A 25,359-nucleotide genomic window follows, 5' to 3' on the forward strand; every position below is an offset into this window, starting at 1 on the left:
TGATGAATGGCTTATCACACGGGAAGCCTGGAACTGCATCTGCCCTTCACAGAAAGCTCAGTTTAGGGAGCTCTCTGACAGGGGGGACATCTCAGTTTTCAGGCCCAGGGACTCCATAAATATTTGTTGGTATAATTTGCTCATGATCCTTTCCCCCAGATTGTGTTTATACTGCTCATTGTATTTGAAGATAGGCTATTTTACCTTTGATAGTTCACAATACATCTCTAGAGCACAACACGAGCGTCTGCTCGTGCCCCAACAGAATGCTGAATGAGATTCTCATAAAAAAAGAAAAAAAGTCCACACAAACAAAAGCACGTATTTCTTACCTGGAAGATGGGACTGGAGTATTCCTGCTTTTGGGGAACTTTAATTTCTTTGCCCTGGCAGTTTGGGGTTGGAATCAGAAAGAAATTCTTTCATCCCGTGTCTTTGAATGTGATCTTGCTGTCGGATTTGGCTCTTCGGCCATGGGCAGCCCTGCGGGTAAAAGCCTACCGCATCCTTGTAGAAATCCACTCCACCTGTTGGATGTAGATGACCCTGGACCAATGGCATTATCATTATTTAGAAATTCATTAAAAGAGGCAGTGGTAAAATTAATCAGAAGCCTCTGCAGTTCTGCGGACATATAGACAAAATTCATTTAGAGGTGGGAGGAGGCATTTTCGGGGGGTGCCACTGGGAACCTGCTGCATCTTACCAAACATCTCCTTCTCCCCTCCCCACTCTCAGAATCACAGGTTTTTATTTACACACAGGGATTACCTGTGCCGTTACTCACTCTTCACACTGCCGAGGAGATGGCAGATGCTGGGTGCTGCGCTGGGGAAATTGACCCCAGATCTGTTACCAGCAAACTGAATGAAATGTTCAGAGGTGGAGCTGAATGAATGGGGAGTTTTCACAGAGGCTCTGGTCGTGAGAATGATTTTAATTGTTTTGATCGTTCGTTGCTTTTTAGGATCCTTTTTTGGGACCCCAGACAGTTTTTAAGCCCGCCATGGAGCGCATCATTATTTTAAGCTTAGCAAGAATCTTGATCTCAGCATTCTGTGTCTGAAGTATCGTGGGCGTTGCTCGCAGCTTGAGTTGGAGGGAGCAGGAGAGATTCGACAAGACCGGTTTTGGTTGTCTTTGGGGTGGGATTCTGGCGAAGCTGGTGCTGGAGTGAGGGAGTTTCTGTCTCGTGCCTCTTTCTTTTTAACTGCCAATAACCCAGGCCACATCCCCAAGCTCTGGATGCCTGGGTGTTTCTCTGAGCCTCTGTTTGCTTGAATTTTACAATATGTTAAAGGTTTAAAAATAAAATGGATCCCAGCTCCCTTCCCTCCCCTGTCAGCAGAGGTACATTTCTTTAGGTCCCTTCTTCTTCCTAGATTGGAGATATTGTCTCATTTAAGCCCTGGCTGAAACCATGCCTTTCTGCAAACCTTCAGTATAAACTCTAGAAGGGAAAAACCAGTCGGTTTTATATTTTGTGTTAGTTTTACACATGCTGGTTTGATGCTTTTGGGGAACTAGGAAATCTTGGAGGAGCAAAGAGATCTCGATGAGGTTGGAATATGTGGGATGCCAGTGTCTGAATAGGCTGTTTTTTTAGGAAGGGGGGCTCTCTCTTCCTTTTGGCTCAGGCCTCTTTCTTTTCCTTCTGGGTGATCGGAAGTTTCATTTGGGAGCCAACCATCTAAACACGGTGGAGGAACAAAAAATGACTTCCACCATTGCTTCCCAGATTTTCAGGGAACCAGTTTTTGGTACCTCTTCCTTGCTCTGTCGGCGAACCTTTGCGTGCCCATTTCCTCAACTGCAAAGTGAGGGCAGGGGGGAATGATCCCTTTCTCTTAGGGCTTTTGGGAGGATTATATGAAACCCATAAAGCACTTGACCTAGGACTTGGGACATGGAAAATTCTCAGTAAATGTTCACTGTCATTATTTTTGTTATTGCTAGTTTGCTGGTCTGTATGTGTCTAGTGTCCCTCTGTTTATACCAAAAGGCTATGGAAGGACCTCAGCAGTAATTAAGTAGTCCAGTTGTGCCAGAGCAGAAACCCAACCTCCCAGATCCCAGGAATTTTCTGCTAGAGAAGCTTAAACATCCTGACCGACCACAAGCTCATATGCAGTGGCCAGATACTTGCAGGTAAAATGCAGTTGTGGGGGCGGAGTGGATTGGGGGATAGAATTAGAAGGCCCAGTCTAGAATGGGTGCCTTTCCATCAAATTGAACAGGTCAAGGCATATATGTGTGAAACAGTCCAGAGGACACAGGGCAAACAACTTTCCTAAAGAACATCATGGTACAAATGGGGTATCTGACTGTTTGAGGAGTCAGGAGAGGAAGGCAGCCTTCCTGATAGGGTCACTTAATGGGTAATGTTAACTCACAGTTCTTGCCAAGTTACAGTGATGATCTTTTTTTTTTTTTTTTTAAGATTTTTAAATTTATTTATTTGACAGAGAGAGATCACAAGTAGGCAGAGAGGCAAGCAGAGTGAAGGGGGGAAGCAGGCTCACTGCTGAGCAGAAAGCCCAATGTGGGGCTCGATCCCAGGACCCTGGCATCATGACCTGAGCCGAAGGCAGAGGCTTTAACCCACTGAGCCACCCAGGCACCTCCAGTGATGATCTTCACTGGAATGTCTTTCCATTTCCGATCTCAAGAGCTGGGCTGGGTCTGATTCATCCTGGTTCCCTTGGAGCATAGGACATGGTAGACCATCAGTAAATACCTGTGTTGGAGACTGAGTGTGTTTGCACACTAATTGGAGGTAAAATATTTGGCTTTTTAGAAAACAGTAGATTTGGATGAGGGGAGAGAAACGTAGAGAGCATTTCAGGTAGGTTCAAGTGGTAACAACAGCCCATCCATACAGGGCACCATCACTATACTAGGCTCTGTTCTAAGCACTTTACACTGATGAACTCATTTAAATTGCACAATGACCCACAAAGAAGATAGTGTCATTATTCCCATCTTACATGTAAGGAAACTGAGACATGGAGAGGATAAGCAACTTCCCCAGGATCATGTAGCTCTGAACCTCTCAGCTAGAAGTTGAATTCAGATGCTGTGGCAGCTCGAGTCTGTTAGCCACCGTTCTATGCCGCTAGGTATCAGTGCTGCCGACAGGAAAAATTAGGGAATTTGTGTGGGGTCCCCAGGTTTACATGCTTGTCGGAAGTAGAGGCCCATTGTGGGGAATGATGAGCAGTGGGGTTGGGGCAGGGTGGAATGAGAGCTGAGAGGCAGTCTAATTGCTGAGTTTTGTTTTCAATCTCTGCAAGTTTTTTGAGTAGGTAGATGATGTAGCTCTTGCATTTAAAAAAAAAATTCTGCCTCCTCTCATTTGGAGATTCTTCCCTGGGGTGTGTGTGTGCTCACATAAACACATGAGTAGTTATTCTCTCCTGGAAGTTTTTTTGCTTGAGTGTAAGCTTGGTGAGCTGAGGGAACTGTGTTGACCTTGCTCTCTACCGAGGCTTCGGGCTGATCATATGCAAAGTGCTCAATAAGCATTTGGTGAACTGGTCCAAATCATTTTTATGGCTGCAGCTTTCAATTTGTTGATGACTCTATGATCCGTGTCTATGCAAATCTATGTTTTATACTCCCAGCTGCCTTCTGTCATTTATCCTGGGGATGGCTTATTCCAGCAGAAGATGGCCTGAATTCTCGAAGCGGTCCTACTTCTCTTTTACTGAAATACTTGGAAGGGTGGGGAAGTCTTCCCTTAAAAACTGTATTTATTTCCCTGTCCAACCCAGGGCTGTCTGTTACTGTCCCTGCTACTTCCAGATCCCTATTGCAAAAAGCCTCATCTGTCTTTTGAGTTGTTGTTTTTTTAAATAGTCGGCAACAGTAACAGAATGTGCTATAGTACACAAGTGTATGCATCTTCTGTACTTCCCAAATATGTTAAAAAACAAACAAACAAACAAACAAACAAACAACTGTAACTAGCTCTGGCCCATGGTTCCTGTCCTCCAGGTCTCTGTGTTTCTTCCATTTTTACCATCATCCAGACTAGATATCGGATCTTTGCCTCTGTCTGTTGTGTTGGGTTCTCTCTTCTCATTCAATTTCTTCTTTCCCTTAGTCAAGCACATCTTGTTCTACTTGCCTTATTCTGTTCTCTATTTAGACTGTACGTGCTTGCCTCGCGGGCCTGGCAGGACCATTCTGCCGCCTTCTTGTTTATCTTAAAGATACCTTTAGGAAATCTAATCCAAATGAGCCTAGCCCAATCCTGAAGATTAGGCTCCAAAAGATCTGTCAAGTGCGTTTTTTGCTGGCCTACACATGCTAATTTGCATGGTTGCCTCGGCTCCCTTAAGAAGACAGTAATTGACTAAGTGGTGCTATGTGTTCCCAAGCTCTGCGCCAGTTTGGCACCTCTTCCTTCGCCTAAGTGAATTTCTCGCCATTCTCTCCGTTTTACTTGTCTTTTGTCTCCTGACCTCCGTCACCTTCCTGTCTCTGACCAGCTTCATTAAAGAATAGCCTTCACTCTGTGCCTCTTTTCCAATCTCTCCAACCTTATGGAAACTGCTGTTTGAGAAGCCACTGATTCCACCCGAACTCCAAAGCCAGTGATCCCCACCTTGCCACGTGATACCGTCATTTACCACGTGTGTCTTGAAACTGTGCTTGCTTCTCTTCTGTGTTGTGGAAGCTCGGTCTTCCCTCCTACCTCTCTGCCTGCCAGTCTCACTGCTTCCTGGCTGTTGTCTTCTGTTCTGGATTCTTGAAATGCTGTACCATCTCCTCAGGTTCCAGGAATTGCCTTTTTAGCTTGGTCTTGCTTATATGACTTACACTCTCACTTCCTCTTGACTTTCCTCCCTGTGTGCCCTGTGTTCATTGTGGCCAGGATGTTCTAGCAGTTTCTCAATGTCCCTGTCCTCTGTTTCCTCCCAACACAGACAGGCTTCTTTGCTCACTCAGTGAGCCAGTAGGTGCCAGTTTGGTTTCCTTGTTTCATCAAACTACTACTCTCCCAACCCTTTTAGACAAGAAAACAGAGTCATCTGAAGCTACTTTCCATCTTCCCCCTTTAGCCCATCATTTGGCAGGTCCTGTCTCTAAGCTGGACCTCTAGGATGACACTTGCGTTTATGCCTTTCTTTCTGTTCCTTACTGCCACCCCTCATAGAGCTTTGCTTGGACTTATGCAGTAGTCTCCTAACCAATTTCCCTGCCTCCAGTTTTCCCAGCTTTGATCCATTCTCCACAGAGGGTGGAATTCTTCCAAAGCACAAATTGGATGATGTCATTCTCCTACTCAGACCTTCAATGGCATCACAGTGTGCGCAGAATTAATGGCCGCTCCTGAACTTGGTATTCAAGCCTGGTATGCCAAGACCCCAGCCTTCCTTTTCATTCATATCTCCTCCTCCTCCCCTGTGTCTGGGCACACTGCTCAACACTCACTGACGACAGGGACCATCATGTCTTCCACCTCTTGCCTGAAACAGTGCGTTGCCCTTGGCAGGTCTTCAAAGAACATTTGTCAAATTGAAGTACACTGAAGTAAGTGGCCAGGGATTATGCCAGTTCCTTCTGCACAAGTGCTAATGGAGGCTGTCCTCTAGCGAGCACTTCTTGTGTGCCTAGAGCTGTGCTGAGTGCCTTACATGCATTGTCTCACTCGGTCTTCCCATTCTGGCCATCACTGCGCGGTAGTAGGTATTAACCCTGTTTCCAGAGGAGGACACTTGAGCCTCAGGCAGACTGAGTTCTTTTCCTGATTTCTTGCACGTAGTAACACATTGAAGACTTAGAGCCATCCCTGGCTCCAGGAGCACTGTGCTGTCCTGCCTCTAACAGTTGTGACTTGGCTGGATTGTGTGGGGCCTACGGGCTCGCCTAATAATAAGGGCGAAAGAGTGGCTCCTGCTGAGAATTCACTATGGCACTATTTCAAGCGCTTGACATTCTTGCTTAAACCCAGAAGCACCCATTGTTTGACAGATAAGGAAACTGATCATGAAGCTTGGGTTTTTTAAGATTTATTTATTATTTGGGGGAGAAGCCAGGACAGGGCAGAGGCAGAGGGAGGGAGAGAATCCCAAGCAGTCTCCATGCTGAGTGTAGAGCCTGATGCAGGGCTTGATCTCACAACCCTGAGATCATGACCTGAGCCGAAATCAAGAACTGGATGCTCAACCAACTGAGCCACCCAGACGCCCCAAAGCTTGAGTTACTTCTTGAAGTTCATGCACCTTGCATGTGGCAAAAAATGGCCAACTTTTCCAACTTTTAACTTTAGAGTTGACATAAGTATTCTTTGTTTTGGGGCAGAAACTATGGTACACTCCTTAAAAGCCCAGGCTTTGGAATCGAAGATGTGGGTTCCCATCTAGGCTCTGCTGCTCACCACCTGCGTGAATGAGGCATTTAGCTTCTCCCAGCATCAATCCCATCATGTATAGAGTAGGGGTTGTTAGAGCACTTACCTGCTAGGTTTGTTGGGGGGAGCACACGGAATATGTGGTGTTAGCACCTGGAGCAGAGTGAGTGTCGTTTCACATTCTTCTTGTTTTGGGGTGAGGATGGGCCGACGGATGCTTTCAATTCTCCCTTTGTCCCTGCTAGAGTTTATAAAGACATCTTGCTGGTTTCTGCCCATTGAGACAATCAGGCTCCACGTGGGGTTCCTGACAGATGTCCTAATATCTCCATCCAATTTTTTACTCTGAATGGAGTCTGTGATGTGTTGGCTAAACCGGTTCCTTCCATAAAACATGCTCGAGGCTTATGGTGGGATCTAGTTCCAGTGGGGTCTGGAACTTGGTGCTGGGGAAATGGGTTATGCCCAACCTGGGTGGCACGTACTCCCACCCATCCCCCAGTGCTTGAGTGTCCCCTGGAGGGAAGAGTGCGTGTGTCATCATGACACTGCTGTCCTAGAACCAGTATATCTGGGCACCTCCCAGGCAAGGGCCAGAAAGCTTTATCGTGCCAGCATTGATTCTGCATACTAATTGTTTTGGATTCCTTTGTCCACTGTGACCTTTCACTGAGGCTGCCTGGGGCACAGAAATATTTGGCATACCATTCATTCACCCATTCAGTCACTCCGCAAATACATTGCTCTAGGCCTTGCGGCATAACTGAACAAGACAGACAGGGTCCCTGCCCTCAAGAAGCTAGCTTTCTGTTGGGGGAGACAGAGGATAAATAAGTTCATAAATAAGAGATTTGCGGATGATGGTGAGGGCTGCAAAGAAGTTAGAACCTGGGGTGGGGAATGACCACCTAGATCCCTGAGGCCAGGACTAGCCTGCAGGTGTCCAGTGAGCACAGAACCCGGAGGGTGGAGCTTCTGGGCACATGGGGAGCTGGGTTTTGAGGTTGGATGGGCCTTCAGGTTTGGATTCTGAGTGGGGACGTGATACGTGTGGTTCTCATTGACTGAGTGTGGTGGATGGAAAGGCAGTAAGAACTGGACTCAACGAGATAAGTTAGGCCCCTGCGGCTGTCCAGGAAGGAGGAGGAAGTATGGCATTAACCCACACAGCGGGGCACTGGCTTAGAGGTGCGGACTGTGTGAGAAGTCCCACCAGTAGCTACATTTCCATTAATTATGTGACTTTAAATAAATGCTTCTAGAGTTACATATTAATCGTTCCAAGCAAATGCTCTAATTCAGCCGGAGACCACTGCTGTGTGTGTGTTTGGGAGAGAGTGGGTACGTAAGGGTGCCCCAAAGCTAGCTAGACACTGAAAGTTTAGTAGAGCCGTATTTTTAATATTTCCAAGTGTTCATGATGGACACCACTTGTGTATTTTTAAATGGGCTTATAAAGTTAGTTCATAAATTTCAGAATGCTCAATCTTAAAAGCCAATATATTTTCGGAACAGAATGCTGATGAGTGTTTTATTTTTTGCACCATATTACATCTTGCTGTTGCATGTATTTTTAGTGCTGTTGGCCACAATTAAGGTAGGGCCCTCAGCTGAGCTAATTTTGATTCCCTGGGTTTAGACTCAAGTATCTGTTCTTGGTTATCTCGAGAAGATCTGTGATTTGTGATCTGTGTCCTCTGGGATCTGGTGGTATCTTCTGCAGTCTCAGGTTCCTCTTCCCAAGGGAATAAATGGTTGGCTTGATGGCTTAAGCATGATCTTCATTATTATAGCAGTGACCAGAGATACTCAATGCATAGGCTTCCTTGAAGATGGAAGTACGGATTATCTCCTCTTCAGCTAGGAAGCATTCTCTTGGTAGCTTTATTAAGGAATTTTTTTGAGTCATGTGGATTATTATAGACACCGGGAAAACTATATTTTATCATTTGTACTTAAATGTTGAAGTTACATGGAAAGCAATTTTTAGGTCACATCTAACACATTTTAAGCAAATACTCTTTCCGCTGCAGCAGAACCCACCGCACCCGACATTCCCTTGGTGTGTCATATACCATTACCTCTATTAATACTTTTTGGGCCCCTGTAATTATAAAGCAGATGTGTATATCAGGAAGAGATGTTGATTTCAGAGTAAATTTTTCTAGAAAATAGAAGCTGGAAAAAAAGAGGAAAACCCAAACTTGGCTTCGTGCTCGAAGAGACAGCACTGCTGTGTGTGGGCGGCTGGCTGCATGTTCCCGCTGCTCAGAAGTGCCTTTTCTCTCCATGGGTTTAACTGGCTGTGTATCAGAGATGTGGCCGGGAGGAGTAGGCAAGCAAAGTGTGGGCAGGCTGCATGTTCTTTTATTAGCATCCTTATTGTACTGCATCTCATCGAGCCCCGAGCATGAACCAGCTTGGGCCCTTGAAGTCTGTACTGTTTCCTATTTAATTACCCCCCCTCGAGCCACCAAATGAAGGAGGAAGAGTTGCTCTTGTGTGTGCGTTGAGCTGTTTCTGGAGGTGGCTATGGACTGACCTGAATGGAAGTTCTTGGGCACCTGGACTGCACTGGACTCAGCCTTTGAGCTGCCCTTCCAGCATTGCCCTCAGCCAGTCACAGATAGAAGTTACCTTCCTTTGAGTGATCCATTTCCCTTTCTCCTGTAAGCTCACTCCTCTGGGTCTCTGCAGCGCTGTTCTTGGGTTGCTTCTCTTGGGTTTGTCTAAGGCTGATCAGCCGAGAAGTAGCAGAGTCAGGATTTGAACCTATGGCCTTGGGTTGCAGAACCCAACTTTGAAGCAAAACCTAGTTCTGCTGCCCCACACCGGCACCCACATCATTGTAATGGGGTAGGAGCATGTAGAGGCCATAGGAAAAAGCCATTCCCTTAACTTCAGTGCCATCCTACAGGATTGTTGAGTGAGTTCAGTGACGTAACTTGTAACTCATAAAGTTTCATAAAGTTATAACAAGTATAGTGCCTGATGCGTAGTTAAGTCTCAATGAATGGACACTATTATTGATGAAAAAGGTAGTGGCATTAATTCTCTCTCCTACGTTGCTGCTTGTTTGAGAATGGGAATTCTGACTTTCCTAACTAGGAGACTACATGAGAAATAAGTAGAATACAAATATGTTGAGCCATACCTGTCCCTAGTATGTTTCTCTTACAGAAGTAATTCGTGGAAATGGCATAGTGACGTATTAAAAATAAGGGTAAGAATATCTTTAATCACTGTCTGAAATCTGCACATTGTCTTGAAATTCATAGTCCACCATGATGAACTTCAGAATTGTGTCCCCACTCAAGGAGTGACCAAAAGGCACCAGTACCAAGTGGCCTGGCCAAAATGCCACCTCGAGCTGAATGCTGGGGACAGTCATACCATGAGTTTTAAATCCCTAGACCTGAAATTGCAGGTGCTTTCTTCTAATTAGCATCCTGCTTCTCAATCCTTTTTGTACATTAGAATTACCCAAGAGCTTAATAAAATGGCGCTGCCCGGCCTCCTCTCCCAGTCAGTCTCTGGTTTAATTGGTCTAGTTGGGTCCTGTATATCAGGGTCTTTTGTTGTTGTTATTGTTTTTTATAAGACTTTATATTTTTGAGAGCAGTTTTAGGTTCCCAGCGATAGTAGCAAGAGGTGTAGAGGTTTCCTATTTACTCCCAAATGGGCACAGCCTCCCCCATCATCAACATCTCCCACCAAGAGGGTATTTTCGTTATAGTTGCGGAACCTACAGGCACACAATCATCATCACACAGTTGACCTTAGAGCTCACTGTTAGTGTGTGGATTATGAGTTTGGACAAATGTGTAAGGACCTGGGCCCACCATCATAGTATCCCATGGAATATTTTCACTGCCTTGCATCAGTATTTTATAAAATCTTCCCAGGCGATTCTAATGTGCAGCCCGGTTGAAGACCAGGGAAGTTCCAGAAAGCCGTGAGGACCTTTACCCCTACTCCATTCCTCCAGCCTTAGGTACAGTCTGGGTTCAGTACCAGCATTCTTACCATAGCTTTTTTTTTTTAGGTGTGATTTTTATTTATCCTAAAAAAAAAGAGAGAGAGAGATTTCTTTAGCAGCTTTATTCTGAAGAGCTCTTAATTGCTGTACTTAGAACTTCTTTATTTTATTTTATTTATTTATTTTTTTTATAAACATGTATTTTTATCCCCAGGGGTACAGGTCTGTGAATTGCCAGGTTTACACACTTCACAGCACTCACCAAAGCACATACCCTCCCCAATGTCCATAACCCCACCCCCCCTTCTCCCAACCCCCCTCCCCCCAACAACCCTCAGTTTGTTTTGTAAGATTAAGAGTCACTTATGGTTTGTCTCCCTCCCAATCCCATCTTGTTTCATTGATTCTTCTTCTACCCACTTAAGCCCCATGTTGCATCACCACTTCCTCATATCAGGGAGATCATATGATAGTTGTCTTTCTCTGCTTGACTTATTTCGCTAAGCATGATACGCTCTAGTTCCATCCATGTTGTCGCAAATGGCAAGATTTCATTTCTTTTGATGGCTGCATAGTATTCCATTGTGTATATATACCACATCTTCTTGATCCATTCATCTGTTGATGGACATCTAGGTTCTTTCCATAGTTTGGCTATTGTGGACATTGCTGCTATAAACATTCGGGTGCACGTGCCCCTTTGGACCACTACGTTTGTATCTTTAGGGTAAATACCCAGTGGTGCAATTGCTGGGTCATAGGGCAGTTCTATTTTCAACATTTTGAGGAACCTCCATGCTGTTTTCCAGAGTGGCTGCACCAGCTTGCATTCCCACCAACAGTGTAGGAGGGTTCCCCTTTCTCCGCATCCTCGCCAGCATCTGTCATTTCCTGACTTGTTTATTTTAGCCATTCTGACTGGTGTGAGGTGATATCTCATTGTGGTTTTGATTTGTATTTCCCTGATGCCGAGTGATATGGAGCACTTTTTCATGTGTCTGTTGGCCATCTGGATGTCTTCTTTGCAGAAATGTCTGTTCATGTCCTCTGCCCATTTCTTGATTGGATTATTTGTTCTTTGGGTGTTGAGTTTGCTAAGTTCTTTATAGATTTTGGACACTAGTCCTTTATCTGATATGCCGTTTGCAAATATCTTCTCCCATTCTGTCAGTTGTCTTTTGATTTTGTTAACTGTTTCCTTTGCTGTGCAAAAGTTTTTGATCTTGATAAAAATCCCAATAGTTCATTTTTGCCCTTGCTTCCCTTGCCTTTGGCGATGTTCCTAGGAAGATGTTGCTGCGGCTGAGGTCGAAGAGGTTGCTGCCTGTGCTCTCCTCAAGGATTTTGATGGATTCCTTTCGCACATTGAGGTCCTTCATCCATTTTGAGTCTATTTTTGTGTGTGGTGTAAGGAAATGGTTCAATTTCATTTTTCTGCATGTGGCTGTCCAATTTTCCCAACTCCATTTATTGAAGAGGCTGTCTTTTTTCCATTGGACATTCTTTCCTGCTTTGTTGACCATAGAGTTGAGGGTCTATTTCTGGGCTCTCTATTCTGTTCCATTGATCTATGTGTCTGTTTTTGTGCCAGTACCATGCTGTCTTGATAATGACAGCTTTGTAATAGAGCTTGAAGTCCGGAATTGTGATGCCACCAACTTTGGCTTTCTTTTTCAATATCCCTTTGGCTATTCGAGGTCTTTTCTGGTTCCATATAAATTTTAGAATTATTTGTTCCATTTCTTTGAAAAAGATGGATGGTACGTTGATAGGAATTGCATTAAATGTGTAGATTGCTTTAGGTAGCATAGACATTTTCACAATATTTATTCTTCCAATCCAGGAGCATGGAACATTTTTCCATTTCTTTGTGTCTTCCTCAATTTCTTTCATGAGTACTTTATAGTTTTCTGAGTATAGATTCTGTGCCTCTTTGGTTAGGTTTATTCCTAGGTATCTTATGGTTTTGGGTGCAATTGTAAATGGGATGGACTCCTTAATTTCTCTTTCTTCTGTCTTGTTGGTGTAGAGAAATGCAACTGATTTCTGTGCATTGATTTTATATCCTGACACTTTACTGAATTCTGTACTTAGAACTTCTAAACACTGAACATTTGTCAAGCATCAAAATAGCTATCAAAATAAAAAGAGGGACCTGGACCTTAGGAGGCGAGGAGAGCTGTCTGACGGTCTCCCATGAGTGCAGGTGGGTGGGGGGCGCATATCCCCTTGATTCTGGGCCTCATTAATGAGTGACCTAGAAACGCTTTTTTTTGTTGTTTTTTGTTTTTTTTTTTGAATAAGCAATCAGCTTTTATACCTACAGCAACGCACTTTAAAAAGTAAATACTGCTGGATCCTGTCCTTCATTTGTTATCAAGTCTTGGGGCCACTTCCCACCCCAACATCATGCACCCCCTGTAATCGTTCTTCTAGAAGGTGCTGTGTTCAGGTGCAAAGAGCTATGGCCTTTGCTATTGTCGCTGACCTAGGTCAGGGTGTAACTTAGTGACATGTGGGTGTCTCCTGATTACTAAAGGACCGGGGACCCCATGTGTGGATCATCCCTCCCTCCTTGGGGGCTTTGGGTCTCCTTCTTTAGCCTACCCAACACAGAGAAGTGAGGAATATAGGAAGTAGCAAAGGCAGCCCAAGGTCATGCCAAGCAACGCATTTCATATCAGATTAAAAAGAAAAAGTGTGCATGTGTGTGGGTTTTGGCTAGATTTTAGATAGATAATAGGCTAGTGAGAGCTCTAGAACTAGATTAAAAGTTTTTGCCCAAAGTGCTGTCAAAAAATTTGTTTCTGGATTTCAATCCCTCTTGGCCATTTCTGTGAACAATCAACATTTGTTTTAATGTGAATAATAGCACGGAATACTTTCAGCCCCCCGAGTTTTACTATTTCAAACAACTGTTCTAGGCCTGTGAGGCATGTAGCATTTATTTACACTGTTGCATGGGTTGTGATGATAGAAATGACAATGATGGTAGCCATGGTTGACATTTATTGAGCACTTATAATGTGCCAGGCGCTGCACCAAGGGTGATATCTGGCTGATCTCATTTAACCCTCACAAGAACTCTTTGAAATAGGTTGAGAATTATCTCCATTTCACAGATGAGGAGACTGAGGCTCCCTGAGTGGCTGAGTCAGATTTTGAACAGAGCAGCATGCCTCTGGGTGTCCACTGCAGCATGAATGTAGGGAGCCGTCATGGGGTACAGCCAGCCGGCCAGCCCTGCCGTGCCAGCCCTTGCCACTGGGCCAGGGAGAGAGGGCTAAGTTGCTGCAGGAAACAGACCTCATGTAGGCCAGGAAGTAGTTTGGGGCATCAGAGCAGAATTTCACTCGCTGGTAAGAAGTGAGTGCTCACCGATGACCGGCTCTTGCAACCCTGTTACCAAGGCAACAAAAATGGGCACGTGGGACGGTGGTGGGCTCTGTCACATGTCCCTCTGAGCCCAAGAACTCTGCTGGCTATTCCTCTCCTCTTACCCTTCACCCACCCCAGGGTTCATGCCCAGGGTGCCAGTCCCTGAGGGCAGCTGCCCTGAGTAAGAGGTGTCCTCTCCACCCCTAACTCACTGCTTTTCGGGACGAGGCAGAGTGTGTGAGTGACATATACATGTATGGGTAAGCGCCTCCTTTCTGTGGAGAGGGTCTCCTTCTAGCCCCCTCTCGGGAGGCCATGCTGCATTCTTTTCATGATGCCATCCTGGGCACTCTGTGAGGTGTGCCTGTCCTCACCTCCAGCTCTCCGTAGAGACCAGCAGAGATCATTTGCCACTTGGCAGCTTGCCTCATAGAATGATAGAGGATAAAGAGTTAAGACCCAGCTAGCTTCAGGCTGGAGCCCTGTGTGTAGTCCGTGCTTAGGAAGCGTACCAGTCTCTTATTGCTGCTGTAACATGTTGCCTCAAATAAGTAGCTTAAAAAGCATGAACTATCACCTTGGAGTTCTGGATGCCCCGAATCCAAGATGAGTTTTTCTGGGCTGACACCAGGGTGTAGACAGGGTTGTGCTCTGTGGAGCCTCTAAGGGAGAATTGATTCCTTACCTTTCCCAGCTTCTAGAGGCCACCTAGATTCTTTGGTTCCGGGCCCCTTCCTCGGCCTTCAAAGCTAGCAGCTTCACATCTTTGACTCTCTCTTTCTCTCTCTCTCTCTCTCTCTCTCTGACCCTCACCTGACTTCTGCTGTCACATTGCCTTCCCTCCTCTACTTTTGTCTCTGAAGGACCCTTGTGATAACATCACATCTGCCCAGAAATCTAAGATAATCTCCCCATCTCAGAACTCTTACCTTAGCCCCTCTGCAAAGTCCCTTTTGAGTGCCTTGACTCAGTGCCAAGTAATGGATTCACAGGTTCCGGGGATCAGGAGACAGACAAGTTAGGGGTGGGGGACTTACTTGGCTCACCATAATAAGCATTAGCTGGGGTTTTGGTCTTTATTTATTTTTTTAAAAAATTTTTTATTTGAGAGAGAGAGAGCAGAACGAGCGAGAATGTGAGTTGGGAGAGGGAGAAGCAGACTCCCTGCAGAGCAGGGAGCCCAAGGTGGGGCTCTATCCCAGGACCCTGAGATCATGACGTGAGCTGAAGGCAAACACTTAACTGACTGAGCCACCCAGCCACCTGCTTTAGCTGTTTTTATAAAACGGAACAGAACCAAATTGGCTAGCTTGGGGCTAGAAGAACCAATAATTTGATCAGTATTGTTACTGATGATGTTTGTTAGGTCTTGCAGTGTAAGCTCACTCGCCTCAGGGCCTTTGCATCTTAGTCCCCTTCCCTGGAGCATGTTTCCTTCCAGAACTTGGATGGCTAGTACCTTCTTATCCTTCAGGTCCCAGCTCAGATGTCACCACTCAGAGAGGCCCTTCCTGGGGACCCTTGCTTAGACCAAGTCCCTGACCCATTTCCTTCTCTCACACCATAGCCCCCTGTGTCCTTCTTTGGCATCGTCTGTAACTTTTTGGTTGTGGGTTACCTGATGCATGCTGTCTGCGCTCTACTCCAGGAGGGCCAGGGCCCTGGCTGTCTTGTTCGTAGCTGTTCTAGTACCTGGAACAGAGCAAGGGCACAGTGGGTATCTGTTCCATGAGTAGGTGAAAGAAGCCAGGTAGGCACAACGCCGTGTGTTTAACGCTCACGCTCCCCTCTGTGAGAGGTCCCTTCATTGTCCCATCTCACAGATACGGCAACCAGGGCCCGGAGAGGTTGAAGCGTTGCCTCAGGTCCATGGCGACTGAGTTTACACCCAGGTCAGCCAGAGTTCTTGCTTCCGTCCACCTCTCTGCCTCGTGGCCTTGAGGTCATCAGAAGCTTCTCGAACCAGCTCTGTGGATGGCCACAGAACCCTGGCAGGTCCCTTATCTCTGCCGCAGTTTCTGAAAGTAGCTTTTCCGAACCACCTGCTGACCGCCTTGACGCTGGCATTCTTCTTATCTAGGTCTGTCGTGTCAAGTCTGGACTCCCCTGCCAAGACTAGCTCCATGGAAAAGAAACTTCTCATCAAAAGCAAAGAGCTGCAAGACTCCCAGGACAAGTGTCACAAGGTATTTATTTCCGCAGCCGGCCTCCCTCCTTGCTCCAGGATCCTCCCGTCAATGTATGTCAAGGGAGCCGCCCGGGGCCGCTGCTGGCACTGAGCCACCTGACCCATACCGAGCGGGCGAGGCGCTCCCTCCCTCACTGAAGTCTCGCCTCCAGCAGCTCAGAGGGAGATGAATTCAGGCCTTGACATTGCCGTCAATCCTTTAAATCTTAACCAGAGGAGGCCCTGGATTTAGAACGGCCCGTTCCTCAGCATGACCCAGCCCGATGTCTGCTTCTTCCGGCAGGTGGCGTGGGTCCTCACCTGTGGCCGCGATGCCTCCCATCTGCTTTGAGTGATGCGAAGTCTCTCTTCTTAGTCCTTTAAGCCTCCTGCTTATGTAACTGCGGCCACTGTGTTGATTATGCTCAACGTCTCTTAACGCTCACTGTTCCTGCCCCAGGGCAGCTCTCTGGAAGCTCCTAAAACCCACTCCTTGCCTGGGACTCCTCTAAGAGTGCAGACGAATACACATCTCCTTGCCCTGTTCGGGATTGGTCCTCTAGATCTTTGCAAGGAGATGGGGGGGATCAAGATGGATTTGGGATAAAATTAAAGTGACGCGTGCCAAAAACCCAACCAAACCCAAAAAGCATACAGGTGAAAAATGGTGATTGTGGCTTCCTTGCTCACTGGGCTAGAGAAGTGACCAAGTGTGAACCGAGTCTTGGATGAGAGGAGTGACTTAGCATTGGTGACTTTCCTTACGAAGAACTGTGCACCCCCCCGGGCGAAGAAGCAATGGTATTTCCTTCCCAACCTTTGGCGCTTTAGTGTCAGCCCAAGCCACCAGGTGGTTTCGGAGGCTGCTTGAGATTTGATTGCTCCTAACGGACCTCCACGGGCCCTTTTAACCTGTCGATGTGTCTATTTCAGATGGAGCAGGAAATGACCCGGTTACATCGGAGAGTGTCAGAGGTGGAGGCTGTTCTTAGTCAGAAGGAGGTGGAGCTGAAGGCCTCTGAGACTCAGAGATCCCTCCTGGAGCAGGACCTTGCCACCTACATCACAGAATGCAGTGTGAGCCTTCCCCAAAGCCCCCTTCCCTTGGAGGCGGCCTTGCTGTTGTGTGTGTCTCATCCTGTTTTGTGACGGCTTCATGAGGCACATCACAGCCGATGGCAGAGCGTAGAGACAGAGAGAGAGAGAGGGAGGGAGTGTTCCCAGGCAAGCTGTGTGATTGGCAGGGTAGCCAGAGCCAGGCGGGAGGTCCCAGAACAGTGAGGACCGGGCTCCAGCAGTCCAGGTAGGCTGCGGAGACTGGACGCGGGCCTCGACGTCACTGTGGTGAGCGGCCAAGGGGCCGAGCGCCTCTCATCCCAGCCTCTCTGGCCTGTATCTCGTCCACCACCCGTAGCCTCAAGAGCCCGACTCCTAAATGAGCACAGGAACATGTATTTTGAATCTGCCCGAGATCTCTTTTCCATTGCTTAGAACCAGTGCAGCAATGAGAAAACTCAGCCTGTAAAAAACAAAAGGAAAAAAAAAAAACCCCAAAAAACAAAAACCCAGGCTCTCACGCATTATTTACCATATGACTTTTTTTGGATTTGTTTTGTTTTTGTTTTTTTTTAATTCCTTTCCCTCACAAGAGTAGACTGTCTTCTCCATTGTCTCGTTAAATTTTTCATTCAGGTGTTTTTTTAATGTGGCCAATTAAACAGTCTTAAGAAGTTGAATCACACATTTTTCCAGTTTTTTTCACAAGGGAGAGGAAATCTATAGAACGTGGCTGATTAAGAATAACTGCTATGTTTCCATTCCAGATTTGGCTGCCTTTCAGTGGTGGGTGAAGTTATTCAGATATGTGTTTCAGATCTGTATTTCAGTGCCACTGAAGCGTTGAGGGAAACTTATGGATGAAAGGTGTCCAGAAAACGTAAGCCAGGAGGTGGAATTAGACTCCTTGGGGTCTTAAATGGCAATTAGGCGAGAAGGAAGTCATTGCTACTTTGAAAGAGGGATCTATACCGGGGAGTCCTCTAATCCCCGATATTCCAGAAAAGTCTTCGTAGCCCTCCCAGTGGTGGTTTAACGAAAGGCTAAGGGATCCTGCTGGTTTTCAATCCCAAACACACAAGTAAGTATCTGCCAGGAGAGGTAGACAGAGGTAGGAGGCAGGTTCTGATGCTGGTTTGCAGTTTCAGGCCGGACCCGAGAGAACACAGAGGTTGAGATGATGTTTCTTGAACCCGAGGGGTTTTACAGGATGAAAAAAGCCGGAGCCAGCAACCAACTGGAAGTTATCAACTTTGCTCCGTCACCTGAAAGCGTCTTGGTGTCTGCGAAGCAGCTTGCAAGCTCCCTTAATGAATCTTTTCCAACCGAGCAGGAACCACAGGGTACCCCTATTAAAATTTTTGCTTTCCTCAGAGCTTAAAGCGAAGTTTGGAGCAAGCACGGATGGAGGTGTCCCAGGAGGATGACAAAGCACTGCAGCTTCTCCATGATATCCGAGAGCAGAGCCGGAAGCTCCAGGAAATCAAAGAGCAGGTATGACGGCTGCTGGGCCACGGGGCTGCTGGGCCACGGGGCCCCTCGGACCTCTAATTCCAGGGGAGGTGTGTTTCGGGAGGGGCAGGGGGAGGGAAGGAGGGTGGGGGCGGAGAGAGAGCTATGTAGGTCATTTGGAAACTGTGGATTCTCCACGGTTTATATAAATGGTGGAGTGCTTGTTCTAGCTCCTTTTGAAGTCTGCAGCCCATCATGGCCACTCTTTTCAATTAAAGGTGTAGCTTTAGAACAGAAGTGGCCAAACTGTGGCCTGTGGGGCGAATCTGGCTCACCCCCCGTTTTCCACAGCCATGAGCTAAGAATGGCTTTTGCATTTTTAACTGGTTGGGGGAAAAAAGCGAAGAAGAATATTTCATGACATGTGAAAATTATGTAGAATTCAAATTCCAGCATCCATAAATAAAGTTTGATTGGAACACGGCCATGCCCATTCATTTATGTAGTGTCCATGGTTGCTTGTCATGCTACAGTGGCAAGGGTGGGTAGTTGTGACAAAGACCATATGGCCTACAAAGCAGAAGTTACTTGCTATCTAGCTTTTTACAGAAAAAGTTTGCCTATCTCTGCTTTAGACCATCAAAAAAATTAATATTGTTATAGCTTTTCAGGGGCACTTTAAGTTTTTGAGGGAGGCCAGGTTATTTCTTTTCTTCCTTTCTTCCTTTTTTTTTTTTTTTTAAGATTTTATTTCTTTATTTGAGAGAGAGCTAGAGAGAGCAGGAATGAGAGGAGGGGCACACTCCTTGAGGAGTCTCCGTCCCAGGACCCTGGGAATCATGGCCTGAGCCAAAGGCAGAGACTTAACTTACTGACCCACTCACCCAGGCGCTTTGAAGCCAGGATGTTACATATTTTAAATTGTATATACATGGAGAGAAGAAGCGTTTGAGAGGCAAAGGCCACATCAGAATTAACCTGGGAAATCTGAGTGCAGAAAGCCATCCACTGAGTGTTCAGAAAAGAGAATCAAGATGTTTAAAAAGCCTACTTACTCTCTGTCTGTCTGTCTCTCTTTTTTTTTTTTCCTTTCTATAAGGATTTTCTTTCTGGATGGTTCATTTTTATTTTGCTTTATTGTTTCCTTTTTAGCATGGGTTTTTTTGGTCCTTTGAAGAAACTGTAAATAGAAACTTTAAGAAGAGATGGCAGTGAACGATTGGGAGAGCTGAATTATCAGCTGCCTGGCAACTCCCATTCATTTCAGAACATCTAATGGAAGCAGTGATGGGAATGAACATTTTTGTCCCCAAGTAGCACAGACTTAGCCATTGTGGGGAGGGAAGGGTGAGAGGGCTAATGCAGGAGACTCCCACAAGTCATTTGATCTGTTAACTTTTCCCTAAAGAAAGAATGAATGTTTTAGGGTTTTTGTTGGTACAATCTGTGGACCACCTTACTATTTGAAACTGATCAGTTACTATCCTCTTGCTTGACTAAGACATTATAAACAAACCTGCAAAGGTAATGTTGGCAATCTGTTCTGAACACGGATATTAATCTTAGAGATTTTTGGAGTCAGACGCGCTACCATTGCGCCACGGGGTCACAATCTTAGAGATTTTTGAAGGTTAACATAGAATTGGAAAAATCTGCTCTGACAGTTGACTCATTGTACCTTTTATCAACTTAGGTTTTCATCCTGAAAGTTTCAAGGGACAGGATTCTTTTTCTCCCATTAGTTCAATGTGTTTGGAGATTTGCTTTTGGGGACATCCTGGGGGAAATGAAAGCCGTATTTGGCCACCAGAGGGAGCAGCTGGTGGCCATGACTTCCATAGAAACTGAATTTTCAGGACATTTTGAAAAGGTACATGCTGGTGGTTGAGTTCAAAGAGAAGTCTTTGATGATTCCTACCACAGTTGGCATACATGTGGAGTTTTAGATTTAATGACTGCTGAAAGTTCCACCGGGGCGGAGGGCGGGGCAGAAAACTTCTCCGCTTCTGATTTTCTTTCTCATCGGAAGACGGATTTATTAAATTGGCTTTTGGTGAGTTTTGGGAGACCAGGATGTCTGCAGTCCAGGAAAAAGCATTTCCTGCTTCTCAGCAGACTCCTAGGGTTCAGTTTGCGATTTGTCGACTCCTCCCAGAGTTGGCATTTATTCCCCCCACGTTTTCTCTCCAAAGCTAATTTCTGCACAGCTATTCATTTTTTAATTTTCTGAATATTGTGCTTCTGCTTAGCCACCCCCTAAAGAGTGTTTGCATTTGGTTCATGATAGAAACAACTAAGAGTCTCAGGTGATTGCTCGATTCATGTACCATTACTAGGATGGCTGATGAACCTTGACCCTTCTTCAGGAAGGAAAATGAAGTTTGAGTAACGCAGAAGGTGTTGGCGTTTTGGGGTTTCTGTTGGAGTAGAGTATGTCTTTCTTCCCACAAAACTCTGAGGCTCCATTCAGAAGACATACTTTAGGGCAGACCTTGATGGGTGTCTGCGGTTCCCCATCTTGATCCCACTCAGCACTGACTGACAGTCCATCCCATGCCAAGACGCGACCGCTGTCTCTCAGCTCTCCTTGGAAACAGACCCAGTTATTTTCTCTCATACTCTTCCTGAAGCAGGGATTTGGTCAGCTGTTGGATTTAGAGGATTTCCGTGAAGGAGGCAGTATTATAACAGTGACTCAACAGATGAGGTAGAATTCCTTTTGCTGCTTGTAGCAAGCTGGGCACCCTAAGAGCTCAGATGGCTGATAGAGATGTTGTCTGATTCTGGCCTTCCTCCCCGTGGGCGCCGACAGCTCAGGAAAGAGAAATGTTGAGGGGAAAGAACAACACTCTGTCCTTGCTCTTGACAAAACACAAAAATCACTTACCCCTCTTGCCGACAGAAATTCCAGACAGAAAAAGGAGCTTGAGGGTAAAAGATGCCCAAGATTTTCTCTCAGCTCTTTGCTTCCTCTAGAACTTAGGGTTTGTTCCTGTGAGCAAGCCAGCAGTACTTTAAGGCACCCATAAAAGGCTTACACGTCTTTTGTTCTTGTTTTTAGTGAGAAGAAAAACAGTGAGCTTTTAGGTCAAAGAAACTGTTTTTGCAGATAATACTCATGTTTTTGTCTCTATATGAATGCCATTGTAAAATATAAGTTTTTAAAAAGGATTTTATTTATTTGAGAGAGCATGAGCATGAGCAGGGGGAGGGGCAGAGGGAGCAGCAGGCTCCCCACTGAGCAGGGAGCCCGATGTAGGGCTCGATCCCAGGACCCTGGGATCATGACCTGAGCCAAACGCAGACGCTTAATGGGCTGAGCCACCCAGGCGCCCCATAAAATATGATTTTTAATGCTTTTTTTTTTTTTTTTTTAATGGAGGAGGGGATCCAGGGAGGCACAGTGCCCAGAGCCACAAAAGTCATAATCCAACCCTGGCCTAAAGGGACAGAAAATAAAGGATTCAAGTAAAGGATGCGTCATTTCACATAACCGGCCTCATGTTCCACTGTCTCAGTTCAGATAACTGTAAGCAGGTTGTGAAGACCTTTGGTTCTGGAACCCAGCATCAGCCACTTTGTGTGCACTCCACAGACAGCCTGGTACCCCACAATTTCTGGGACTGACCTTCAATAATAGTATGCTTATGGGTGGGCACAGCGAAATGAGACCGTGCTGCACTCAGGGCTCATTATTTTCATCTCCCAATTATACAGAGAAGTGTCCTTGCATGAAAACTATCTAGTTTTCTTTAAGAACATTACCTCCACTTTAGTGTGCTCCTGAGGGACTGCCTATTACAGTTGGATGAAAGGTTTGCTTTAGATCCTATTATTTAAAAAATCTATTATTTTTACCGGTTAAAAACATGTCCTTGCTTAATTGATACCTCTTTAATGATTTCCTGGGAGAACAGATCTTAGAGATTTTCACTGTATATTGTGTATATCAAAGATAGTCTTGACTCAATTCTTTATTCTTTTCATTTTAATTCCTTCCCCCCACCCTGAGTCACCTTGGATTGGATACATGTTCATTCATAATCCCCATATGCATATGCTTTTTGATTTTGCTAACAGAATATTTTTATACTTTGCCCCAAAGTTTTCAGAATCATTTCTCTTGGTAAATCCAATTTTGAAAAACCGATTCAAATGTTCTGTTTTGATTTTAGAAATTCATTTTGGAAAAGGTCAGGCTGTTTGGATCACTTTAAAGGTTTGCTCGAAGGAACAAGATAATTCTTTCTCTGGAGTTTTGCTCACAAGTTATTTTGACCAGAGCCAGCATTTCTGACTCTTCCAAATTTCAGGGTGACTTGCATTCAAGAGCAATGTTAAGTCCATCATTCAGTTTTGGTCCCAGAGAAATTAATGGTCAGAAACCGACATGATGAGTTTCACCTTCCAAGATTCTTTCCACCGAGATTTCCAATTACCCCCTTGCGCCATCTGAAAGGTTAATTTTAAAACTAGTACCATGTCTAATTGTGTTAGGAGCACATGACTTCTAAAGGACAAATCTATATAAATGATTACCCTTGGAAGAAAGCTACATGTAAGCAGTTTATCTTGGTTGTTTAAAGAACATCCCTTTTAAGCTCTCCTGGGTTGCAAACGCCTTCAGGTTCTGTGCTGCTTGTATGGTATTATTTGCTCAAAAGCTCTTATTAGATACAGGTACACATGTTCCAAATGGTGTCACTAATGATACATAATCTATGTTAAAACAGTTTAAAGATTTTTATTGATTTATTTGAGAGAGCAGGAGAGCACGTGAGGGGAGGGGTAGAGGGTGAGGGAGAGAAAGAGAGAGAATCCCAAGCAGACTCCATGCTGAGTGTGGAGCCCGATGTAGGACTCGATCTCACGATCCTGAGATGATAACCCGAGCTAAAACCAAGAGTCTGACACTCAACCGACTGAACCAACCAGGTGCTCCTACCTACATTAAGTTAAAGACTTAATATACTTATCTCCCTCCTCACCCTCCCTACACCTCTCCTTTCTGTCCATTTTGATCCATCTCTTCTCTAGGACCGCACCCTGCCAATCTGTCTTCAACGTGCGTCTTCCCTCCCATGGTCCATGGTCTTCTGTCTTCACTGCTAGCCTTTTATTTATTTTTTTTTAACTTTTTTTTTTAAGGAGTTCTAAAGTTTGCCTTTCTCCCCTTGCCTGCTCTTTAGGAGTACCAGGCTCAAGTGGAAGAAATGAGGTTGATGATGAATCAGTTGGAAGAGGACCTTGTTTCGGCAAGGAGACGGAGTGATCTCTATGAATCGGAGTTGAGAGAGTCTCGGCTCGCTGCTGAAGAGTTCAAGCGGAAAGCGACAGAATGTCAGCATAAACTAATGAAGGTAGCCAAGCCGCCTCTCAGAAGGCTGTTTTTGGGGTAGAACTCCTGGCTGATCTTAGTAAGAATCAAGGGAATACTAGCTTAATGAGTGTATGTTTGGGGAATAAGGGAGTACTCTGCAAAGCTCCTGGTCTTTTTTTTTTTTTAATAGATGATAATGTAGTTATTATTATCATCATCATCATCATCATCATCATTTGGCTGTAGAGATCAAGAAAATATGTTTTATCTCTTAAATTACAGGCTAAGGATCAAGGGAAGCCTGAAGTGGGGGATTATTCCAAACTGGAGAAGGTATTTTCCATTACTGGTCCTGCTATATTTGGTAGACAATCTGTAAACTTTTTTTTTTTTTAAGATTTTATTTATTTATTTGAGAGAGAGAGCTCACACATATGGGAATGGGGGTGGGCTGGGGCAGAGGAGCAGAGGGAGAGGGACAGGCAGACTCGGACTGAGTGTAGAGACCAAATGCAGGGCTCCATCTCAGAACCGATCATGAGCCGAAATCAAGAGTAGGACACTCAACTGACTGAGCCATGCAGAGGCCTGATAATCTTTTAAATGTTACTCTTCACTGCCAGACATTGGTTAACAATACTCTTGCAGTGGATAGAGAACTCTCTAGCAGGTTTATTTTGACTGTCAATCTTTGGGCAACCACATTTAGCTTTAACTGTTGTTATAGGGATGAAAGATACCTCATTTTTTATCATGTCTGATCACAGTAACATACTAACTGAGACACCTAATAAAACATAGGTGAAAATTTCTATAATCTTAAGACATTGGGCAACTTTGATTCTCTTGCCCTTTCTGTATTATTGGTTCTAGGAAAGTAGCATGGAGATTTTCATGGGGACATTCAAAGATTTCTCTGATAGGTCTCTATTCTTTCTCTCCATTAGTGGGGGCTGGAAAACAGAACAGAAAGACCCCATAGAAACCTTCAGACAATAGCACTGCACTAAATGTAGCCAGCCATTCATGCCACCTTATTTTTTGCTTTATTTCCCGGAATTTTAATTATAGATCAATGCTGAGCAACAGCTCAAAATTCAGGAGCTCCAAGAGAAGCTGGAAAAGGTAAGCCCGAGGTGATTTTTTTGGGAACTTACCCATCATTTCCAAATACTTTTCTTTGCCTTGTCCTGGAGCCCAAAAGATGAAAAAGACAGAATTAGTCAGCCTGCACCGAGGAAAATGAAGGGGGAGTGAGCTATTACCTGAAAATATCAGAGTTCTGAATATAGTTTTTCTTTTTGACACATGTCAGCTGTGTTTATTTTTAAAAACCCAAGCTGTGTGAGACTCTCAAGTAAAAGTTCTAATTATACTATGACAGAACCCATGAGGCCAAGAGGCCAGCTTCTCTCCCTTCAGAGGGCCAGGCTCCCTGTTTTGCACATTTGTAAGAGAAGCAGGTGTTGTTCATGGCCCAGATGGCTTTCAGTGTGAAACTGTCCACCCGAAGACTGGGGGAGCTGGGGAGTCATCTCCAGGTGGGGGAGGGGTTGGGTTTGTTTTAAGGCATCCTGTATAGTTGGGGCTAATGACCCTCCCGTTGGCTGAACTCTGGAAATGCTAATGCATGGCCCAGAACGGACATG

General features: G+C 45.2%; 1 protein-coding gene across 24 annotated transcripts in view; it reads left to right on the top strand.

Moving 5' to 3' along the window:
* Nucleotides 1–25,359, top strand: part of CIT (citron rho-interacting serine/threonine kinase) — a 165,456-nt gene that overhangs the window by 65,452 nt on the left and 74,645 nt on the right. For all 24 annotated transcript variants that reach the window (XM_082699754.1, XM_082699733.1, XM_082699736.1 and 21 more), the window contains 6 exons: nt 15,796–15,901; nt 16,816–16,959; nt 18,313–18,432; nt 23,580–23,750; nt 23,993–24,043; nt 24,782–24,835. In XM_082699754.1, coding sequence (XP_082555880.1) covers nt 15,796–15,901; nt 16,816–16,959; nt 18,313–18,432; nt 23,580–23,750; nt 23,993–24,043; nt 24,782–24,835 — 646 coding nt within the window. The remainder of the gene's footprint in view (nt 1–15,795; nt 15,902–16,815; nt 16,960–18,312; nt 18,433–23,579; nt 23,751–23,992; nt 24,044–24,781; nt 24,836–25,359) is intronic.

This window comes from Mustela nivalis, assembly GCF_964662115.1.
Source record: "Mustela nivalis genome assembly, chromosome: 14".
Lineage (NCBI taxonomy): Eukaryota > Metazoa > Chordata > Mammalia > Carnivora > Mustelidae > Mustela > Mustela nivalis.